We start from the raw sequence: 22,941 nt of genomic DNA on the forward strand, positions 1-22,941 counted from the left end.
CTCTTAACCTGCTGCACCCTACAGCTGTGCTCACACTGCCTTGGCATTGCAGCTGTGTCACACTGCAGAGCAGCTTTACACATACTTCCCCACATCTGTCAGTGGGGAAGAAAAAGGCATTATCAAGTACATTTTCCTTGGTGAAGATTCAGAACAAGACTGAGCAAACGGGGCTCCCCCTCCTTCTGTGCAAGTACTTGACATAAGATCATTTTTACTTTGCACAAGGTGTAAAGTTCACATGATTCCCTCACTTCTCCTGTCCTGTGCCTGCCATCTCCTCTGAAGCTGGAACTATCAAACAGATGATTCAAAACACTGATTGTCCCAAAAAGTCACATCATTCAGTGCTTCCCACCACCCAGCACACACACGTGCACAAAAGCTCAACACACTGTTCTCCTCCAAACAGAAGGTTTGCTTTGCTTCCTAACTCAGACAAACCATCTTTGCCAATATCCTATTCAGGGCTGAAAGCTCCTATTTATTCTTGAATTCTCATGTAAATGGTTTACAATACCCATCTGCTGAAAACACACACCTTCATTTCTGTGGAAGAGCAGCAGGGGTTTCTGGGACTCAGAGAACAACCTGATGCCACATTTGATAAATGCTGGAAAGTCTCTTAACTTCTAATCAAAGACTTCTTGGGTTTATAGTTTTCCTGCTCATGATCTCATGCTGGGGCAATTTCCTGTGCTCAAGCTATGGTTAGGTACCATGGTGGTAAGAAGATCTGTGTGAGATGTCTCACTTGCATTTCTGGTATAGATAAACCTAAAAGGACAACTCAAAACAGCACTGGTTTTGAGGCTTATATCCCAAAGATTTCCCCCCCACCCAAGGGTAAGATAAAAATCAAAAAATCATCTAATAATCCCTTCTTAAAAGTATTCCTTGCATAAGGATAATTACAGATTGCAAAATATGGATTGCAACAAAGATATCTTTCAGCAGATACTGTTTCTTTCCATGAGATTTGGAATTTCAATTGTAATTTGCTATTCGAAGATGAGAGATTTATGCTCAGGGACCCCATAATTTCTTTTGTGTTCTTCAAACAATTGCCTTAGTTTCTGTAGATACAATGCATGTAGCTCATCAATCTCTTCAGTGGTGGGGTTCAAGTTCCGTTTCACAGGGATGGGGCTTCCCACTGCAAATCAAACACAACAGCAGCATTAGCTTCATTGACATCCCTTTTAAATTAGAATTGCTGTCCCTCTTGTAACAGATGCTACGCAGCTCCCAGGGAGATGGCAGAATCACAGCATAATTCTCTTGCCATGGGGCCTGATCCTGCCTTTCACAAACCTGAGTCCAGGGTCTGGTTTTTCACTTGCTTTTTGCTGAAGTTCAGGTAAAATCAGTTAAAACCCCCACCATTTCAGTTTGGCAGCAAAAGAGCAAGTGAGAAGGGGATTAAGTTCTAACTTGAAGGAGCAGTTTACACTGCAAGATACAATCCCACGGGTTACGTGCTGTCCACAAGTTCAACATAGTATTTAAAAAATGTACTTTCTCACAGTCTTCTGTTCTGATGCGAATACTGAAGCTATTCAGTGTGTGGGACATGCCTAAGACAACAGTGGTGCCCTCAACCACACAGTCACAAAACAGGACTGCAGGAAACACAGTTACCTTCCATTTTTTTACAGAATGGGTATCACTGCGCCAGAAATGTTGTCAGTGACCTCAGCCTACGGTAGCATGTAAACTCCCAGACCCTCTAAGGTGTCTCTGAACCATCCATTGCCCACAAATGTAATTGCAACCAAAATGTTCTCCAGGTACTGCAAAGCCTGCTACTTGCTCCATCAGAGCGAGAGCAAGAGGGAACATGGAAGTCCGGAGGGCAGTCTCCTCCTCTACAAAAAGCTATTGTTAAAAAGCCTGTGATGTGCTAAGAGAAGCTTCCCATGATCTCAGTCTTCCCTGTGTTGTTCAATCACTGCAGATTTTGACAGCTGTTCTGGCACTGGAGGCACCAAGACCCAAACCTGGATTACAAAGAAAATCTGTAGAAAAGCAGAGAGTTAAAAGCACTCCCAGGAGCTTTTCCAGAGGCACCTGAAAATCCCTTTCAAGAGATGTTGCCACTTCAAATTGGATGGTGTTGACTATAGGGAAGCCTAGCCAGAACCACAGAGAGGCTGAGTCTGCATTTTCCTGCTGCAGCTTCAGCTGCCAACAGCTCTCAGGCCCTGTGTGGTGCTGAAATTCAGACTTTACGTGGATAGGACTGGGAACCCAGCCCCGGATTGAGCAATACCTTAGGGGGTATGAAATCAATATACATACAATACAGGATTTCCAGAAGCAAGACTGGAAACAGCAAACAAACCCCAAGCCCTTCTGCAACAGCCTCTTCTCCCAAGAGTGGAGATTTCTTGTGGAATTAGAAACTACACTCATCTCCCTAATTTTATGTGCAGCTTTAAGAAACCTGCTTAATTTGATATTTGAGAGTTGTTTCTATTTCTGAAAAGCAGAAATAATTTTCAGGAAAAACAGAAGTACTGATCAAGCCCAAACCACTCAGACTGCACAAACCTTGGCTTAGCTGAATGGCTTTAGGATCCATGACTTCTGAACCAGGAGTAAAACGCTGTCAACACAGCTAACTGGTGATCCTTGTGGGTCCCTTCCAACTCAGCATACTCTGCAATCTGTGAACCTGGCTCAGGTAGAGCTCACTGTGACTCTGCAGCTCTCAGGAGCAGAGCCAATGCTTTCCAAGCCATGTTGAGCCATACCAAGAATAACCCACACACACCTCCAAGGACCCAAGGACATCGTGACAGTTCTCAAACATGAGGAAAGATAAAGGTAAAGGATTTCATCAGATCTTATGAGTTCTGTTGCAAGACTCTGGTCTTGCTGATTTGTAGCACTCCTGTGCTCTTGCCAGGGACCACCTCTGCACTTGCAGTAAATATTTCAAAGATGATTTGACTCGGAGTAAGACATTTTAAGCTTCAGAACAGTCTCAATGTCATCAGCCAAAGGAAAAATTGCAGAAAATACATTTTAGGTCATCCAATACATCTCATTCCAATGCTTTCTTAACTCTCTGGCTTTAAAATAAGTGACATTTTTAGCCTACCTGTGAACAACGTGGGTTTTAAAAATTAAATCTTTTCAAAATATTTAACTGCATGAAGTGATAAAACACAGATCTGCATGAAATTTAACATAAGAGATACATTTTTGTCTTAAACATTTTTATTTGCTTCATACTAAAATCAAATCATCCCTCCATTAAAGGGAGGGCCACATTAAATGTCCCTTGTGGAACAGCAGAAAAGCTTGATTTACTTTTCTTTGGAAAAAGGCTTCATTAGCTCACTCCAGTCAGAATCTGGCAAAAAATTATTTGTCAAAAAGTATAAAGACAGAGAAGTATTGCTTTTGCATGATGCCCAGCATCACTTTTTTTTTAAAAAAAGTGTGGTTGTCAATAGCACTAGTTAAAGCCCTTAAAAATATATTCAGTTCCTCACTCCAGTGAGAAGAGATGACCAGTAATGAAAACTTTCGGGGAAAAACACTCTTCCAAACTGCCTGTTTTGGCATGAACACTCACAAGTAAACATGACTGGATCTTTCCATGGGGAAAAAACCAAAAGGGAAGGAAACATCCTAAAGACCTGCAAAGCCCAAGGGCTGTGGCAGAGGTGCTGCAAGGTGCCCTCTCCCTTTCCTCCTCCGTCTTTCCCTCTGTCCTGATGAACACCAGGTCAGGACCACACAAGTTCCTTCCAGTAGCCTTGCCCCAGAGCACTGCTGTGGTGGCATCACCCAACTGCTACTTCTCTGCAGAGCTAAGAAATTAAGGTTCTGGGCTTCTAACATAATAACTCCAGCATCCAGAATCCACAGCAACAGCTGGAGAGCCGTGGCATCCCTCTGGTATGGACTGGACAACCCTTGCGTTTCTTTGTGGATTGCTAAGGATAGAAGCCTGGGAGTAACTGAGAATGAAGAGTATGATATGGCCTAGGGCAGAAAGGGGAAAGGGAGAAGAAAACCTCCCCTTTTAACTGGGAAGGATAGCAATTAAAGAAAAATAGTTTAAATCTCACATACTGGTTTTAGATGCACAATAATCAATTCTTTCTATTATAACAAATTTATAAAGCAGCACACTGATGAATTTCTAAACATTTGCAAAAACATTAGAAAAGGCACAGGGAACTTACCAACAGTATGAATAGGTTGCCTGTAAGGTATTAAGCCAAAACTGTATTGAAATACTCCTCTAGCATGAAACAGGGGTAAAGCAAAGCCCATTATCTTTTGCAGCTTCTCCTGTATGTTTCTGAGCCACGAGCCTTTGGGGTTTGCAACTTGTTTGAATAGTTCATTTTCCCCAAAGGAAAACACCGGAACCAGATGAGCTCTGTAAAACAAAGAGGGCACTGAGAACCCCACATCAGCCTGCACTCACACTGCAGTTCACATCAGCAGCGTGGAAACAGTTTCACAATACCCAGCACAGAAAGCTTCAGCAGCTTTAGATTTCATCAGCAACAGGCACTCAACTCTTCTGATGTGCAGCTGCTTTTTGATGCCTTGGGTGGTTTGTGTTTAAAAAAAAAAAAAAAATGATAGGCATACAACTAGCAACTAGCTTTTGGCAGTGTTTGGTTGTACCTATTGCAACTTGTTATGACTGTTCGTAATCATAAAAGTGAGTAATTGTATATATCATAAGTACGAGTTTATCCACTTCTGTTTCAGCAAGTCCACACTTGCTGCACTACATTTTCTCCATTGGGAAGCAAAGAAGCCTCATTTCTAACCTTATAATGCTCCCAGCTGGGTGGCATCAAAACCAGATCTTGGCTTGCCTTTGTCTTTTGACTGGCATAATGCATGCCCTTGATTTCAGCTTAAAAGCCATGATAAAAAACAGACATCCTCACAGACATGACTGCAATGCCAAAGTTCTCCTCTGCTGTCCAGTTCCCAGTGAAATCCTGCTTCTTCCAGACTTCTTTGAAAACACCAGCCTTAATCCATTATTACCAGAGGTCAAATCCTACCCACAGAAATTACATGAACTCGCTTTGGCTCTTGTACAGCCTAATGAATTCTCATTCAGTTCATGAATTGGCTTGGCAGGAAAGGCACTGACTCCTGGACAAACTACTTGGGTAGATGGAATCAGTGCAGTTGTCTCCAGCAGGTAAACCCACCATTATATTGAAAACCTTGACTGCAGTATGCTTTTTGAATAATGCTTAGTTTCATTAAATATTCTACAGAGTTTAGAGAAAAAAAGAGCAGGGTAATCCTAAGTAGTCTCTGAAGGATTCATAGATGTTTTATTTGCTTTACTTAAGTTTTAGCTTCTACATTTTAGCTCCATGCAGTCCACGTTATCTTTGAGGAAAACCTTACTGTAAAATAGCAGCATTGCTATAATATTGTCAGGATGAATTTCTGCATGGCTCTGAATGCCTGAGGAGGATGGAGGATGCACTGAGGACAGAGCTGGCAGGAAAATACTGTGGACAATCAAAACCCACCAGTACAGAAAAAAATCAACTGCTTCAACAGCTTCTTTAGCCTGAGGACTCACACAGGCTATCATTCCCACCTACTATTCTGACTGGTGTCTGCTCGAAGTTTCTTTCTCCAGTGGAGCACATATCAGCATCCACCTGTAAAGGAAATATTATAAAGCCTGGTACTTACTGTGGCCATGTAAAAACTCCACTTTTAACTCCATCACTAAGACAAACAGGAATATCGTGTGGTGCAATAGTACCCTGACACTGTGGGATTTGTTTTAATCTGGTGAAAGCTTTTGCAAGATGCTATGTAGGAGGCTGAGACAGAGAAATAAGTAACTTATGGTTATGAAACTAAAGATAAGTCAGCTGATTCGCCGTTTGTTTCATGTCTTTAAGATTTCTTCACTCCATATCAGATATTTGTACTACCTTGGACCACAATATCTTTTGCATAAGTGCAGGACTTCTGCTGACATATTCAGACCACTTTTGACAAGTTCCTAGCTGAGGAACACAGCTTCTCAGTGCTGGCAGCACAGAAGCCAGGGGCAGAGAGGACAGCTTTCTGCATTGCCCCTTCCTCTCTTGGTATTTGATGCTGCAGTTCATGAGCACCAGGAATGTGTGCAGGCACTGATGGCAGGTGGCTCTTCTCATCCATGTCCCGCAAGCCTCCCTTACCCTTTCACTGCCACATTAGTTGGAAGCTTTCTTCACATTTTGTTACTTTTTAGAAACAAAACATTAAAACCCGAAGCAATTAATGGATGCAGAATCTTTGGGCAAGAGCTCTGTTAGAGTCATATTGTCCCACAGCAGCCATTCCTGTGTTTTGTAAGTGTCCTGATCTTCTTGTTATGTGTTAGAGATGCTTTTGAAATCAAGGCCACGACAGGCACAGGTGTATCTGATTTCTCAATCCAAATCAATTTAGATGAGAGATAATGACCAGCCTTTGTGATCTGACAGACCAGACATTTATCAACATGCCAAAAAAAAAGAGAAAAAAAGGGCACCTAACTATTCTTCTAAATTTTATGGTTAAAACAAGTAAAAGCTACTGAGAGTGTTGAGGATCCCACTGAATTAATCAGCAGCTGAGCAGAAAATGAGTAAAGACTCCTTTAGGTGCTAAAGTTCTAATTCAAATACACAAGAGGTGTTTCTGGGTGCAAATTAGACTAAAATGTTACTTTCTATTGGCAAACAGGTCCTTTCTGAGTCTCCTAGTCATACGTATAAGAAACTCTCTTGGAATTTTGACACAGAACAGTTTCTAGAACAGACCTTAGCATCCTGTGTGAAAACAGAGTGCTCTTCTTGTAGACCACCTTTTTCCAGTTAATAGCTTAAAAAGCTGTTACAGATTTCTCAAGACTAGTATTTCTTTCTCATTGCTTCACATGTCAATATATAATCCTGGGAGCTTTTCAGAAAGCTTATCAGGTACAAGTCATTGGTTCCAATATTTCTAATATACAAGCCATCTAGACCAGTCCAGAACAAACACAATAGCTTCTAATATGTAAATCACTCAAAAGATAATACAATCTCTGTTTAGTTACACACTGATGGCTGCTTGATAATAAAAAGTAAGCTAGTTTTTCACCAAAAATTCCCAGGAACTTACTTTTGCAAATAACAATCTTCAAAAGGAAGTCTTTAGAATAATGGTGAAAGCAGATCTTCCTCGACCACAGATTTTCAGTGATTTAATAAAACAGGGCCTGGCTTTTCAATTTGTTTGTTTGCTTAAATTGATAAGAAAAGTCTATCTTAATGTAACTTCCATTTACAGACCAGACAACAGAATGTTTGTTCTACTCAGCAAAACCAGCCAAGGTTTACTAATAATGTTTCATAATTCTTACTCTTTGCTAGTGCAAGAAACAAATGAAACAAAAGACATGCTAATAACACCTACTGTTTACAAATTATGAAAGTCAAAGGGAGTTTTCAACACTCCCAGATAGGATCTAGGTGGACAGGCTCACTCCTGTACCAGATATCTGCATGTTCTTAGACAAGTAACTTTCAAAGACTCTAAGTTTATATAATATGAACTATATTTAAGAATCAATCTGCATTCAAAGCATGCTTACTACATCAGCCTAAATGGGAAACCTACCCATGTTTCAGGGCCATTTTAATAAAGCCCTTTCTCTTGAGGATGTTCAGTGTTAGGCTTCCAGGATGTGCATTCAGAGACTCCTCTGCTCCTCCGATCACAATGACGGATGCGTGGCCACCTCCTTCGTTATTCAGCACATACGAGACACTCTCCTTGGATGCAGAAACCATTCCTTCAGGAGAAAACATTTCAAGAGTGACCACTGGATCTCCATGTGCAAGTACAATGGAATTTAAGAAATATTTTTAAATATCTAGATTGTGTTTCAAAATTATAACAACAGAGGACAGAGTTCAACTCTGCAACAAATTCGGTCTTAGGCAAGTCCTTTGATTCACACTCATGAGCTAAATGCTGTTGACTACTGCAAGAGTTTTGAGTTCTCCAGTGTGCTCCTCTGCCACGTTAACTCCCCCTCAGAGAGACTCTGTGCCTGGGAACAGAGGAGTTGAATGGCAGCAGATACTGCTGAGAGGCAGCAGCTAAAGCCATACAGCAGGTGCATATAAACACAGGCACAGAGGGGTTAAAAGAATGAATAGAGGACTTGTTAACTCAATGGAGCTACAGTGCCAAGCTGATCCCCTTCATTCTTTTCAAAGCTATAAAGCAGCAGCTCCATTTAAGGCGATGGCCCGACAACATTAGAAGCAGCAGAACTTGTACCCTTCCTAGTGATTGCAACAGCTCGTTCTCTAGTAACCAGGCCCCAGCACTCACCAACCTATTTAGGCTAAAACAGCAGACTACATGAAGCTTTTGTGGTACTCCCACTGGTACTTCTAATCAGAGGCACGCTGCTGTATGAGCCTTTATCAATGATTTAGATCTTGCTCTGGACTTGGTGCTTTGAAAAATCCCCTTTCTAACAGATATGCACCTAACCCTTCCAGAGTTCCTTTGCACCCTAATTTTTACTTCAAAGGCTCATAGTAGTACCATTTACCCAGAAGCCGTGTTTAAATACACTGTGCTGAATTAATATAATCCAAAAGATAATTTAGAGATCAAGTCTAACTGATGTTGTAGTTGGTTTTAGAGAGCTGGTATCAAAATGCACTCTTTTGGATGTCCTGGTACTCGCTTGGGTGTTTTTCTCTCAGAGACATTACAATGTGGATCATAAAAATTTCATAAAAAAGGAAAAATGACTGTCACCTCGTTTTGAGAGCTGGCCACCAAGAGGAATAGCTTGCTACTGGAGCAAGTTCAGACCTCAGTAAAAAGCTACTTCCATTTGCCATATAGGTTTTCACAGTCACTTTTACTCTGAAAAATGCAGCTGACCTGAGACTCACAAATAATTCAAGTGATGCTCGTTCACACATCAGCTTGCATCTTCTCTGGAAAGGAAAGCAAGGGCCACTGTCTTTCCCCAGGACAAATGTGTCCCACTGCTGAGGCTGAGATGTCAGCCTGCATGCAGGCACTGCTCACTGCTCGCTCAGAGCACAGCTCTGCAACGACAACTCCAGCCTGGCAGGCTTTGGAGACAGGCAGAACAACACTGGGAGATGAAACAATGTGCTAGGAGCATGGCTTTCAGTACATAGAAGATTTTGTGTTCCATGACTTGACTGATAACCTGTATGACACTGAAGGTCCTCTCTGGTTTATCAGCTGCATACCCGTGAAAACCGAGCCCCAATGCTGACTATTCTTTACCATGCTTTTTACTGCAGTTGTTTCTTATCCTGCAGGTAAATATTTGTTCCTCGGGGTCAAGATGCCAAAAACATGTAAAGCTGACTTCCAGCCTAGGAAGTTTAACAGGGTTTAAAAGACACTATTTAAAATTGTCATATTCTACCACTGCCAATCCTTCACTTTGCAAGCCTCAAAGAATCCCCTCAGAAATAACATTTGCCTGGAAAGGCATTCTCTGCTATGATGATGTATATGTAGATATGTAATTCTGATATTAATCTGAACAACCCCCTAGATCTGCTTCTACGAATGGAGCAGCTGAACAGCTTATTGAGATCACACCACCTGTGTTACAGTCAGGAATAAAGTTACATCTCTGTCTCCCAAACCTAGTCTTGTGCATCAGACCATACTCAAATACTCTAGTTGAGTGAATTTAAGTAAAATAGCTCCTGTATTAAACCACTGTGGGGGAATGCTAGTCCTGATTTCATGAGTCATTCTACTCTTCCCTCAACTTTATTGCTTATTTTTTATTACTGCAGTCCCAGTCATGAATATCACCCCTTTATGACAAGTGCTGCTTGGAACAGAGAAAAAAGGATCCTGTTTTTAGAGTTTACATCTCAATTAAAAGTACACAAATTTGCAATATGGGACCTCAGTCAGAAGCCAGTAATTAAGATCTGACTAGAAAGATATTTGTAATGAGTAAAACTTTAAGCTCCCTCAGGTAAGAGATTAGCCTGAATTTGTTTCACAAGTGCCTGCTCCATGACTAACATTATAAATGATTATGCCCTTCTCTTCTTGCATAAAATGAATACTCAGTACTGCTGTCTCACAGTTCAAGAGATAACCAGCAATTTTTTTTCAGAAAGGAAAAAAAAGCTCAGTGGTATAATTTAACAAAACTATTACTAAAACCTTCCAAATGGTTTTGTTAAATTTCATCATAAAATACAGGTTAAATTTAGCATCAACACTGATCCTTCTGAAGTGAAATTACTTACCTTTATAAGTAGAGGAATAGACCCTACATTTGAAGCAGAAGCTACAATATGGAGGAACAGCTGAGACATTCTGCTTTTACCTACCAGCACTCATTACGTATTCTCTGAAGAAGGGACAGCCAAACCAGATGGGCATGATATGCAGATATGGAGTAAGCCCAGGAAATAAATTTTTGAAACTTGTACCGGTGCAAAAGTTTCCGAAGGCTCCAGCTACCAGGACCCCATGAGGGTGGAAGCCAAGTAAGTAGTTGTGATTTGGGTTCAGATCTGAAGTTTTTATAAGCTGAAAAATAGAGTCAGTGGAGGACATTATAATACTTACCTCAAAAACAACAAGTACGGAGATTGCACATTGACAGGACACAGAACCGATGACAATTCATCTCTTCTGAGCACTTTAAACTATTGTCCCATTTTACAGATGAAGGAAGTTTAAATAGACGTGTCTCAAGATATCATGTCTAGCATTTACTGTGCTGAGGCACTATCTTGTGACCCAACAGTCCAAGCAGAAAACCGGGCCCTGTCCCTTTTTGTCACTATATCTCAGATTTCCCATGTTTTAAAAAGAAGTTAAGTTCACCCTGGAGTAAGTATTAGATTTTTACCAAAGATGAGTCTTAGACAGTTGTCCATGCTCATGGCTATTCAAGCCTGTCTCTGTTCCAATGTTTACAGTTCTGTGAGAAAACTCTTACTCACATGAATGGGAAAGTATTCCCTAAAGTACTTCCAAACAGTCCAGCTTCTGACCCATTGGGACCGTCTGCCTCCAGCACATGGTGTTTCCCAGTCGAGGTAGAGCCACAGCAGATACAGAACAGCAAGGAACCAGAAGTTGCCCAGGATCAGGATCACAAAGAATCCACAGCAAAACTGTCCTGCAAGATACGAAAAGGGAAACCACAGCAAGCATTAATCACACTTGTCTCCTTTTAAGACCCTGAATGTCCAGCCCTGATATTTTTATTATGGATGTTACTCACAAGGCATACAAACTGAACTCAACTTACTCCACATTGCATTGTTACCCTGATGGTGAAACATCTCATGGGTATATCACCTCAGTCTATTATTTCTCCTTCTACTACACAACACGATATTTGGTAACTAATGTTTGGTAGAGAGCATCTGGTTTACCTAAGGCAGAATAAAAGGACATAGCAGGAGCTAACAAGGATGTGAAGCTCCAGGGAGTGAGAAGAAAGAAGAGTTGTGGAAGGAAAGAACAGAAAGGGGACCACAGCACCATCTCTTTTCTAATGAGAGCAGTGTTGGGCAATCATTTTTCCATTGTTTCTTAGTTCCTCTACCTATAACATGGGACTGGTAGTTCTAATCCCAGTCAAAAGTGCTGTCAGTGGTCAAGGAGACACAATAGACAAGATCAAATGTCCTAGTTAGAACAGCTGGGACCAGTTCATCACTGTATGGGTGTAACCCAAAACTGTGTATTCTATAGCCTTCCATGCCATTTCCCAGAAACTGGTATCAATAGACTATTTACACCTTCTGCCCAGAGCAGCCTGACTCCTCAGGCTATAAACTGGGTATTAAGAGGCCTGTGAGATAGGAGGGTGCCTCCCATGTCCTCACACTCTTTTGTGGAACTCCCCTCCCTGAGGGAAGTACTGAGCATTCCTGCCTGAACTGGAGAATATATAATCTTGGAGTCTTGGAACTTTGGAGAACACTCCTGAGATCCAGAGGAAGACTGCAGATCACCGCTCTCAACTGGACTGCAACCATCACTCTCAACCTGACTGCAATCACCACTCTTGACCAGACTGCAACAGCACTCTCACCAACAGGTTTTCCCCTCTCCTTTTACTTTGGACTCAGGGGGCCCAAAGAACACCACTGTTCATGCCTCAGGGTGCTGTGTTATACATTTGGGTTTTGTGGGTTAAAACCAATTGTTTGTCTGTATAACCGTACTTACTGTATTATTTTATTAAATTGTTATTCTGACTTATAATCTCTCTTTTGAGTTGAGTTCATTTCCCCTGCTGGTTTACCTTTAAACCAGCACATCAAAACATCAAGAGGTTCCACTTCAGCCACTAAACATATCACTCTAAGTGGAAGTTCACTACTGCTATGGAAACACAACAGCAGTTTTAAGTCCTGATCCGTCCATAAGTACATCCTGCTACAATAATGATACATAAGAATTGTATTATACACAATTCAAAGAGCAAGAAAAAGCTGTTCCGTTAAACACAATGTGTTACTTTAGGACTCAACTCTTAAATAATTATTCAGGAAAACACTATGGAAACTTTATCTTTGTAGAACTTGAAGAATTTTACACTCTTGGAGCAACCTGAACAGCCCTGGGGAGCACTGGCTGAAGAGCAGTACAGAGGTACCTGCTGCTCTCTGCCCTGTGGTACTCCCTGCAGCAACCTGCTTGCTCTGACACCTCCCAAAAAACCCCATCAGGCTCATGGATCAGATCCTGAATTCCAGGTTTGAAAGGGAGCCAGGGCTTTAGCATCATGTATTTATAGAATGGCAAGCAAAATAGGACCCAGTCCTCACTGGAAGACTCAACAGGCAGAGTTGTAGGAAACAGGCATTTTTCAGTGATGTTTTACAGAGGAGAAGTAGAACTTGATGTCTCCCAGTTGACTGGCTTTCATGGTATATTTAGCTCAGCATGGTTTACTGGTATAACACCAATAAATAGAGCAGAATCAAAAAAAACCAAACCAAACCAAACCAAAACAGAAGTACTTCAGGCAATAATTTGGCTAACACCAGGTAAATATCACCAGAACTGAAAACTTTGAAGTAAGCAGATGGACCAACAGTAAAACCCACTCATCCTAGTTTAGATCACCTTCATTCAAGAGATATTACTTGGGCATTGAAAACTCACAGCAGATTTCCCAGACGAAGCAGGTTTCAAACTGCTGAAATTCAGAGCTTAACTTGGCCTGATGACACTCTTGTGTTTCCTTCAACCTGAATACTTACTTTTTCTGAACTTCAGCCAACTTGTTCTTGTGCCTAGTTTGACTGTGCCTTCAGAACAGAAATTAATATCTTGTCATGGGGTCACTGAGAACTACCACAGAATCCAGAAGCAGACAGAGAAAGCAAAGTTGCTGGTTAGATTGAGTAGAAAAGAAAGGGATGAACATTCACATTTATGGCAGGGATATGAGCAGAAAAATAAGGAATTTCACTTGGTCTGTGGAAGCGATAACGAAACAACCATAAACAAAATCAAGAGCTGGATCAAATCTACCATTTTGAAGGATACTCCATTCCTCAGTACAGAAGCTCACTGCTTCCTGCTCAAACAGGCAACCCCAGTTTTGCACAGAAAAGCACTTCAGTGAGAGCTCTTGAAAAATACAACTGCTAATTGAGACCCACAGACCTCCAAAGTCAATGTGGAAAACTCACAAGAGTTGCAACAAGTTCTAAGGAACGTCACTAATGCAGGCCAAGTAACACAGGTGAAAGATGACACTCAATTCCACTGCTCCAGATGGAGAAATCATTGGGAATCCCACACCAGCATCACTTCAAAATAGGGCACAGAAGTCTTTTGAGGAAAAGTCACTACCTGTTCTTTGAAGAAGAAATTCTGAAACTACAGGAATTTCTAAGAATGCTAATCTGGACAGGATGCTAAAATTTCACAGTTTAAGTTTGAATGAGAAGTTTTTTAAATCACCATAAATCTATTAGTTTCAAGTTGTTATGCAAAAATTGTCAAGTATTTATATTTGCTAGCCTTCCTTGCAGAAGCACTCTTGGCTCAGTGCAGAATCACATGGGTTTTTGGTATCAGTTTCCAAGCCAAGTAGCTGAAAGGTGTTTTTTAATCAAAGCATCCTTGCTGTGAGACCTAATTAAATCAGCAGTGAGAAGGCCCCGATAGCAACACTTAATCCTATGCAGACAAACATACACGAGATCAACAAGCTCAATGCTTTGCTTTAGGTAGAACACATTCCTGAGTGCATGCAAGGTATGGGGAGATAAGTGTGCTGTTAGCACTTCCTAAGGAAAGCTCAGCATCTTGTAGGACAAAGTCGATTACTGCATTCCCTGTGAGACACGTGGCAAATTCCTTTTACCATACCTCCTTATTATTTCAATGCATTAGCAGCCTGCAAGGTGAGTTAAACAGTGATGACTCAAACCCAATGAGCCTATAAACACAAACCGGGTGTTTTCTCCTTCAGACAAGACAGTGAGTAAACAAATGACAACCATTTTACCCAAATTCATAAACAAATTCCAGGCAGAAGGTCAATAACTTGGAATTCATCATTCTACTCTATCATTACATCCGTGGATGTAATCCAATGTATGCTGTAAGAATAATTTTTTGGTAGAACTTGAATTAAAGCTTTGAAAAATATCTCTATGGTGTATTGGAATAGTGGAGGGAAAAGGAAATATAGATTAAAAGAAAAATCACTGCCATGGGACTCTGAACATAGGGTTTTCCAGCCAATGTTGGCAAGTCCCTTTTCCTCCATTTCCCCATTTACAACATGTGGATATTCATCTGTTGCAAACAATGGATGTAGTGTTAGCAGCACTGGAAGCCATCCTGCCCAATATTTGAACCCCTGATGCTTTAATCATTGAACAGGCTCTGAGTTTGCAGCTGTGGGCACCAAATTCATAAAACAGTTAAAATACCACAGAGGTAGGAAGTAGGAAAACAGCATATTGGGGGACAAAATACAGGTGATGCCCGCAATTGGAAGATCGAAATGCATTTGTAGTTATTAAGGAGTCAAAAATGTTTGAGTAATATCTAATGTGATGGCCACCAAATGTCCACTAGAAGAAAAGCCTCTCGTTACTCTCAGAGCAGTCACAAGCCATGCCCAGACAGTGCAAGTGTGTCCTAGGTGCCAAGGGTGCTTGTCTCAATCCAAACAGCACTACCTACAGGCTCTCTGTAGTGCCCCAAAAACCTGTGCAAAGCAGCTCACTCCAAAACCTCCACACAGCCTGACAGCTCTGAACTACCAGCCAGTTCCTGCTGTTTCCCACATGCCATTAGCAAAGTTTTCTCTAAACACATTATCTTGCTATGCCTTAAATGAGATGAAGACTTTTAGAGTTCAGCACCAAGGACATGATAAATAAAACATCTTTTTTTTGCTGGCATTCTACTGAATACACAAGTAGAGATGTGATTTTTTAATACTGTACTTCTCTGGGCTTTATGAGTACATGTGCATACCAATACACAAAGCAAGGTGAAAAGCTCATTTTTTACACCTGTGGACACAGAGGGGAAAAAAAACCAAACAACAAAACAAAAGATGGCATATCCTTCAATAACCATGTTGATGTATCTACAATGCAACACCTTTAGTTTTCAGATCTCAGACTCTGAGCTGGGTTAGGAACAGAACATTGGAGGGAACACACAAAGAGAATTCCACAGCGATGTTTTCATCCCTAATGCTCTTCTCAATTATCCCTCAAGATACCATTGATATGTTGATTTTGGGATTAAAAAAAATTACTTTCCCTGCTTAGAGGATTCTTTCACCCTGGAAAAGAAAAAAAAAAATCAGCTTTAATTTCTGGAAATACTTTCTGTATTATTTATAAATCATAAAGAAAGTGATTGAAATTTAAATGAGGTAACAAATACCACAAACAGACTCCAACAGTCCCACCAAAGTAAGATCTGAGACAATAGGCAACACCTGAAAGGAGGCAACCTGCTAGGGCAACAGTATCATGCCTCTGCAGCTTTTACATAGAAAGTCTCTTTTTAAAAAAAATAGTCATAATGTTAGTACTATCCTGTTTAAAGCCTACTAGTCTGTGCAATTCTGTCAATTTACAAATTTCCACCAGGAGCACAGGAACCTGCTGTCACTTTTTAACTATGGCAAAGAAAAAGCTGGGAATTTATTTAAACTAACTGCGCTGGGAAGTTGTTGAAGCCCACAGGAATGTGGTATTCACCTCCAGGACTGAGGTGGTCAGGTGGCCAGCATTCGTTGAATACGTGTCAGTCTCCTGTAGTGGAGGGCCTTTGTCAGGTTATTGGTTACAAATGGGAGCCCCAGTCAGAAGGATATTTGAGCATTCCTACCCAAGGGAGCTGTATCTCAACAGTGGTGTGATAATGAATACAAACCACCCTAAGATGCAAGGTTTGAAGGTTTGTTTATGCCGAAATTTGGTTGCAGTTCCCAAGACCTTGCACTGGCAAATACTGATAAACTACAGATACAGAGCATTAAGCACTACTGACTTGCAGATAGTGTGGTCTGGATACCATAAATCCCTCAGTTACTAATTACCAAATCCCAAAACAGCTTGCCAGATTTAGTCTACATATTTCCTGTTTCTTTTATTTCTCCTTAGGCATACACTGTCAGTTATGTTCACGCACAGGTTGCCAGGCCAGTGTCTCTGGCCTGACACAGCACAATCATTTTCTCTTCTTATTCTTGAGAGATACAAACAAATATACATAGATATATGGTGAAATTCCCTCCCTAAGACAAAGGTAACAGAGGCAGCATTCCTAGAAATACTAGTCAGTCAGGCATCAGTAAGTACCCTGTTATTCTCTGTGATCACACTTCAGTCACTACCCACGGGCCAGCAATAAATTTTATGGATAGATGAGTTCAGACTGACAAAACCATGTAGCAATACCAGCCTGCTTGCTAAGATAACTCAGCTAAGTTCCATGAGCCTTAATTATTGAAAGAGTTTTTTTTAAAAAGGCTTTGAGGAAGAACAAGACCATATTAGTTAGACAGCTATTGCTGATGAATTAAATCAACAACAGATAACAAAAAACCATGGCATGTTTTGGGAAAAAGTTATTATTTGCTTTAGCACATTACCCGCTTTCTCAACACAGAAATCACATATTAATCCAGCAGCAATATCTCACCCTGTGGCAAATTTTTCATCATTTCTACTCTTTTGGGGAAGCCAGATCCACAACCCCAAACTATCTCCAGCAAGTTCAATTAACAGACTATTTCATCCTACATGCACGGAAGTTTAATCACTAGAAAACAGGATGTACTTTAATATATAACAACGTCTTCAACATATTATTTTGTGGCTTCATGCAGATTAAAGTATACCTTATATTACATACTCATTTTGTATGTATTTTGCTAGTAAACACAGGGGTGCCTGCACAACAGTCACTTCCTAAATCCCCAGTGAGAAGAAGACCAGCTGGACCTCAAAAGTGAGCCTTAGAGGATGCATCCCCTACCACCACCTTGTCTCAGAGCAAAACACTGGTACCTCTGTCATAGGGTTAAACTCTCATTTTCCTCTCTCATCATCATCCAAGACACCACCACTCCACCCAAGTTACCTAGTTATGCATTTGATTTTGTACGTGCTCAAACTCCACTGTCCCTTTTCACATCAGTTGCACAGAAGCTAGCAGGAGAGAAGCTCACCAACCCATCTTCTAGCTTTATTTTCTCCAAAATGCTGTCATCTGATTTGTGCACATAAGAAAGAAAGGAAAACTAAAGGCTAAAGCACCTGCCAAGTAGCACTTCAGTCAAATCTGATTGGTTTGTCGTTTTCTGTTTGGTTGGGTTTTTTGTTTTGGTTTGTTTTTTTGTTTTTGTTTTCATTTGTTGTTTTGGTTTTTTGCTTAAATGGTTTTGTCTTTAAATGAACCCTTTGATCTACCTCCTGGCTAGGTACTGCTCATGTCCTGATACAAACTGAACCTCACTGACAGATGTGCAGTACTGAGGCACACAGCTCACACACAAAGGATAAATCACTGCCCAGTTACTGTGCAAGAAACAGAAAACCTCTTCCTAACAGGAGGATATTGGACAAAGCGGTAAACACATACAATTAATTCAAAGTTCTTGAGAAGAATATTTCCAAGCTTAAAAACAAAGATTTCGTATTAAACACTGGGGACATCCATTGCATTCATTGACAGCGACAACTCCTTTTGTGTGTGTGTACCATGAAACCTATGGCACAAAAATGTGAGTGATGTGACCTCTTTGCTTTGTTGGTCCAGCACTTACAGGCTCAGAGATTTCATTTCTCCAGGTGCCTTTCTGCCTGGGGTTGGGCTGCACAATGGCACAGAGTGATCAAGAGCAGACAGCTCCACAGTAAGATATGATGTGGGTGCTGCACGAGCTTGGAATGGGGCCAGACCAGCCCCAGGACTGTCAGTCCCTGGCCAAGATGATGAATCTCTAATAATAGCAATTACAGTCATAAAACTACCTATCAAAATGGTCTGTTTCGGCTTTTTTCCAAGGTAGGTGCTATGAAATTGCAAAACTTCATATATTTGCTGTTTCAGCAGTATAACACTAATCCCTTGACATTATGATTCAGCCTGAAGCTCTTTTGAATACCTGCCTAATACTGCAAGTAACAGTATCATTTCAGCATTTCCTAATTTTTAGTTTTCATAGGTTTAGTTTTCTGGACTCCAGACTAACCATAACACTTTTCTTTCAAAAGAGGGAAGCCCATTTAAAACACCTTTTCATGGAACTTATAACTAAACTTTTTTGGCCTGCTGCATTTAGAGAACGTAAGATAGGAAACCATATGGCAGTTTCAGCCAGCATACGGTGGGAATCTCTGAATGGACATTTCTCTCATCTAATCCAGTATTTCAGAACTTATTTTGGCTTCTGGTGTCATGCCCTTGGATAACGAACAGACAAATCACTGTTACAATGAAAACTTGTCTTTTCCCTTTAAGGGTGAACTTTGGCAGCTTGCAGCACAGAACAGGGAAGCACAGGAACTTACAGCCAGAATTTTAAAGAGGTTCCTTTTGTGTGTAATGAAATTCTATGCACATCTGTACAGCTTTTTTGAGGCAGAGGCATGTTTACTCTGCCTACGCTGTACAGCAGAAGTAATGTATCTGTAGTGCAGACCCAGCCTAAGTTGGTATGCTGCATGAAGAAGCACAACTTTGCTTGTACCATTCTGCTGCAGCTATTTTTTCAGTATTTTTTGACTGATTCGCTCTTTCTACAGTGGGGATAAGATTCAGTCTTCACCAACTATTGCATGTCTGTATTTCAGATCGACTTGTGCATAGCCTTTAGTCACACAAGCAAGAGGGCATTTTTAGTCATCAATTCCACAGTCTCAGAAAACTATGCAGCATTACGAGAAAGCAAGCCTGGAGAGAAAGGGATTTTTACATTTCTCAGCCAGGGAGATAAAACCAATGCTTGATTTTCTGAGTCTTCTTTCTATCCAAGTCACATTACAAATTCCGAGTTGAAATAATAGGCTCACATACCCCTTACAGCTTATTCAGTGTGCCAAATCACATTTTCACATGTCACTCCCCAGATTTAAAGGACTTGATTAACCGATTAAGCTTCTGTCATTCAGGGCACTAATTTTCAGAGTTATCTTTATCTGTTAGTCCTACTGTTCATTTTACTAAGTTATGGCACCTTACCACATACCTAGATGGACAACTTTGGGAGCTAGGACAGTCCCCTGGTTATTCACTGCTCTAAACATAATACCTCTATCTATAATATGAATCATTAGTTATCATGGGGTGTTATCTGTTCATGTTTTCACATGTAGATATTTAACACAAGACAGACTGAATCTACATAAGATCTTGCTTGCCATAAACTAGTTGCAGCCACATACAACCCCCCAAATAACACCTAAATCTCAAATGTCTCCTGCAATCAGCTCACACGGTATTTCAGTTGTACTGGGACACCCCCTCCATGATTTGAAAGTGTCACTTTTGAGTTCAAGAGCTTACAAACAGATAATGCTTCCCTATTTTATCTGCACAGTAGGGAAAAAAAAAAAAAAGACAGAAAATCCAGACATAGAAACAATTCAGAACTTCAGAAACCAGCCTTTTTTTCACTGCTTTAAGTCATTTAGGATTCAGCCACCTGAATTTTCCTGCAGCTAAATGAAACGTTTTGGCCAGATCACTATGATTGAAAGCTTACGTCTATGAAATTAAAAGTTCACCTTGGATAGCCCTAAAGATAAGCATCCCCATGAAGCACAAGCAGATAACCATTATTAAAATCAATTTGTTCACCAAAATTCAAACATTCTTGCAAACTGCTTTTTCGTGGTCACATGTACTCACTATACCAAACATAACCAACCATAAGACCACTTCCTTGTTGATTTTCCTTGACATTTTTTCCCAAACACCACCAGCTGCAGATGACAGCTGCCTACTTCTGCTGAACCATTCTGAATCCATTCTGCAAGAATGGATTTTCTGCATCCCAATCACTTCTAGTAAGCTCAGAAGGATGTGTTTTTCTGCAGCAGCATTGCTACTTTAGGATAAAAAATTGCTTTCTTCCACTGCTACTGAACTTCCACTGCATTATGAGACTGGAAAAATGGCAGCTGCCAAGATCTAATTCAATAACAGAAAATTAGAAGTACAGACTATTTACCATGTAGACACAAACACAAACTGTTCATACTCCAACTACATATAATTTAGAGGTAAGAAAACAGCCAGATGCTAAGGATAAATCTATGAAGATGCTTCATACCCTCCATGCTTCTCCCACATACGCATATCTTTCATGTGTGGGCTAACAGCCTAAAAAAAGAAATCATCTGAAAGACATGAGACCATCTGAAGGATAATATATTTGTAAGACACACAAGGAAGATATGCACACATTCCTTTTCTCCTTGTAAGTCCTCAAGCACAGAGGGTCGCAGAGCATTCCAACATTTCCAGTAAGGCACAGGTAATCAGTTGCTCTGTACCTGAGAACAGATTATTTGATAACCACTTCCCAATTTACACAATCCATGGCTTTAGTCTGAGAGAGTTAAGGCTTATTATCTTTCCTTATCAAGTGACCCATTCCACTGAGTTCAAGATAACTACCCATGTGAATAAGATTTGCTGCTGTGAATAAGTGTTTAGTGATAGGTATCTATTAAGATATTATGAACATTAATTATAGAGGAACAATCAGTGCAAAAAGTTTATCAAGTAGAATTGTTACAAACACTTCCTCAAAGCAAGTGAGGACATTTACAGAAATGGCTGCGTTTGAGCCAGTTCCTTGATGATCCCTATTAATTTTCATCACCTGGTTAAATGAGAATTTTATTGAACTGCAGTATATAAAGTTATTTAACACAATTACTAATGAAAACAGCATTAGTCATGTACAAGCCTTTATGCTCATGTTCAGTAAAAAGTTGCTGTCAGAAACCTAGACAGCACCTCGACGTGAAGACACAGTCACTAGCTTTTTAGGATCATATTTGAAAAAGAACCCATAGAAAGAAATAGACCCAAAAAAAGAGGGAAAGCCATCCAGAGCTTTAAGAGAAGAAAGAAGTGCGATGCTCTTCCCCGCCCAGGGATGGCCGGGGAGCTGCTCGCCTCCGGCCGCAGCCTCTGCACCCACGTGGAGACACGGGGTGGCACAGAGCGACGCACACAGGTAACGCTGGCCACGGAAAAAGCCAATTCTTAGCCCTTTTCCCTCTGGGGCAAGGGTAGGAAGGAGGAAGGCTGTTACCCAGCAGGAGGAAGGAGAAGATCCACTGCAGCACGGCGACTGTCTGGATCCTCCTCTTTAGGGGGATGTTGATGGGGGCAAACTCGACCTTCATGCTGACGGGCGGAGAGCAGCGCGGGGAGGCGCGGACCTGCCGGCTCCGGTTCCAGCCGCGGCTCCAGGCGCAGCCCCAGCCGCCGCACCTGCCCGCTCCGCTCCGCTCTGCCGCGGCCCCGGCGGAGGACGCGCCCCTCCCGCCGCCGGCGCTGCCCACGGAGAGGCGGCACCGCCCGCCCCGGCCGTCGGAAACCCGATCCTGGAGCGGCAGTGGGACGGAGCCCGGGCGCGGCTGCGGGGCTGGTTCTGCTACGCCCCCTCCTCAGGGACGGCTCTCACGGCCCGGGACACCGCGGCTGCTCCCGGTCCTGAACGGCAGCGGGGCGGGGGCACCCGCTGCTTTATCGGAGCGAGCCCCGGGCCCGCGGAGCCAGGTGTGTCCGCACCCCCGGCACCTGCACTGCCCTGACGGTCCGGGCCGGCGTTTCCTCTCGCAGCGGCCGGAGCGCCGGCGCTGCTGGGCGCGCTTAAGGCTCTTGCCATTAAAGAGCTTATGCAGCTGACCCAGAACTTAAGAGTTCCTGCAGCGTTCGGGGTCAAGCCTTTCGTTTCTGATTAAACCAGCACACGCACAGTCTCCTCCCGCTGCCGGGGTGTCCGTGACGGGGACCGTCCCAAACAAAAATGAAAAGTGAAAAAACACACTCCCGAAACTTGCACAGCGCTGCCCCGGCTGAACCCTCTTCCCCGCGGGGACGGCGGCAGCGCCCGGGACTCCTGGTCCAGTGTGGGGCCAGGAACAGCGCCGGGGGTGATGGTCCCGTATGGGGACAGGAACAGCGCCGGGACTGGCGGTGCCATGTGGGAACGGGGAAAGGGACAGCGCCAGGACTCGCGGTGCCACGTGGGGACGGGGACAGGGACAGCGCCGGCACAGCGGCAGTACCGGGACGCGCCATCCCCGCGGGCGGTGTCCCCGCTCCCCGCCGGCCCCTCCCGCCCCAGCGCCGCGGGTCCCGGCTGATGTCACGGCCGTAGCTGCCCGCCGC

At 42.2% G+C, this 22,941-nt stretch overlaps 1 protein-coding gene across 1 annotated transcript; it reads right to left on the bottom strand.

Moving 5' to 3' along the window:
* Nucleotides 1–960: 960 nt before the first annotated feature.
* Nucleotides 961–22,198, bottom strand: MOGAT1 (monoacylglycerol O-acyltransferase 1). The gene is made up of 6 exons (XM_027751256.2): nt 21,857–22,198; nt 11,019–11,197; nt 10,398–10,599; nt 7,651–7,825; nt 4,203–4,402; nt 961–1,156 (listed from the first exon to the last, which is right to left on the bottom strand). The coding sequence occupies exons 1-6, from the start codon at nt 21,948–21,950 to the stop codon at nt 1,002–1,004; spliced, it is 1,005 nt and encodes a 334-aa protein (XP_027607057.1). The 5' UTR covers nt 21,951–22,198; the 3' UTR covers nt 961–1,001.
* Between the last annotated feature and the right edge of the window lie 743 nt (nt 22,199–22,941).

Source organism: Pipra filicauda, unplaced genomic scaffold, assembly GCF_003945595.2.
Source record: "Pipra filicauda isolate LSUMZ 115617 unplaced genomic scaffold, ASM394559v2 scaffold505_size606005_pilon, whole genome shotgun sequence".
NCBI lineage: Eukaryota > Metazoa > Chordata > Aves > Passeriformes > Pipridae > Pipra > Pipra filicauda.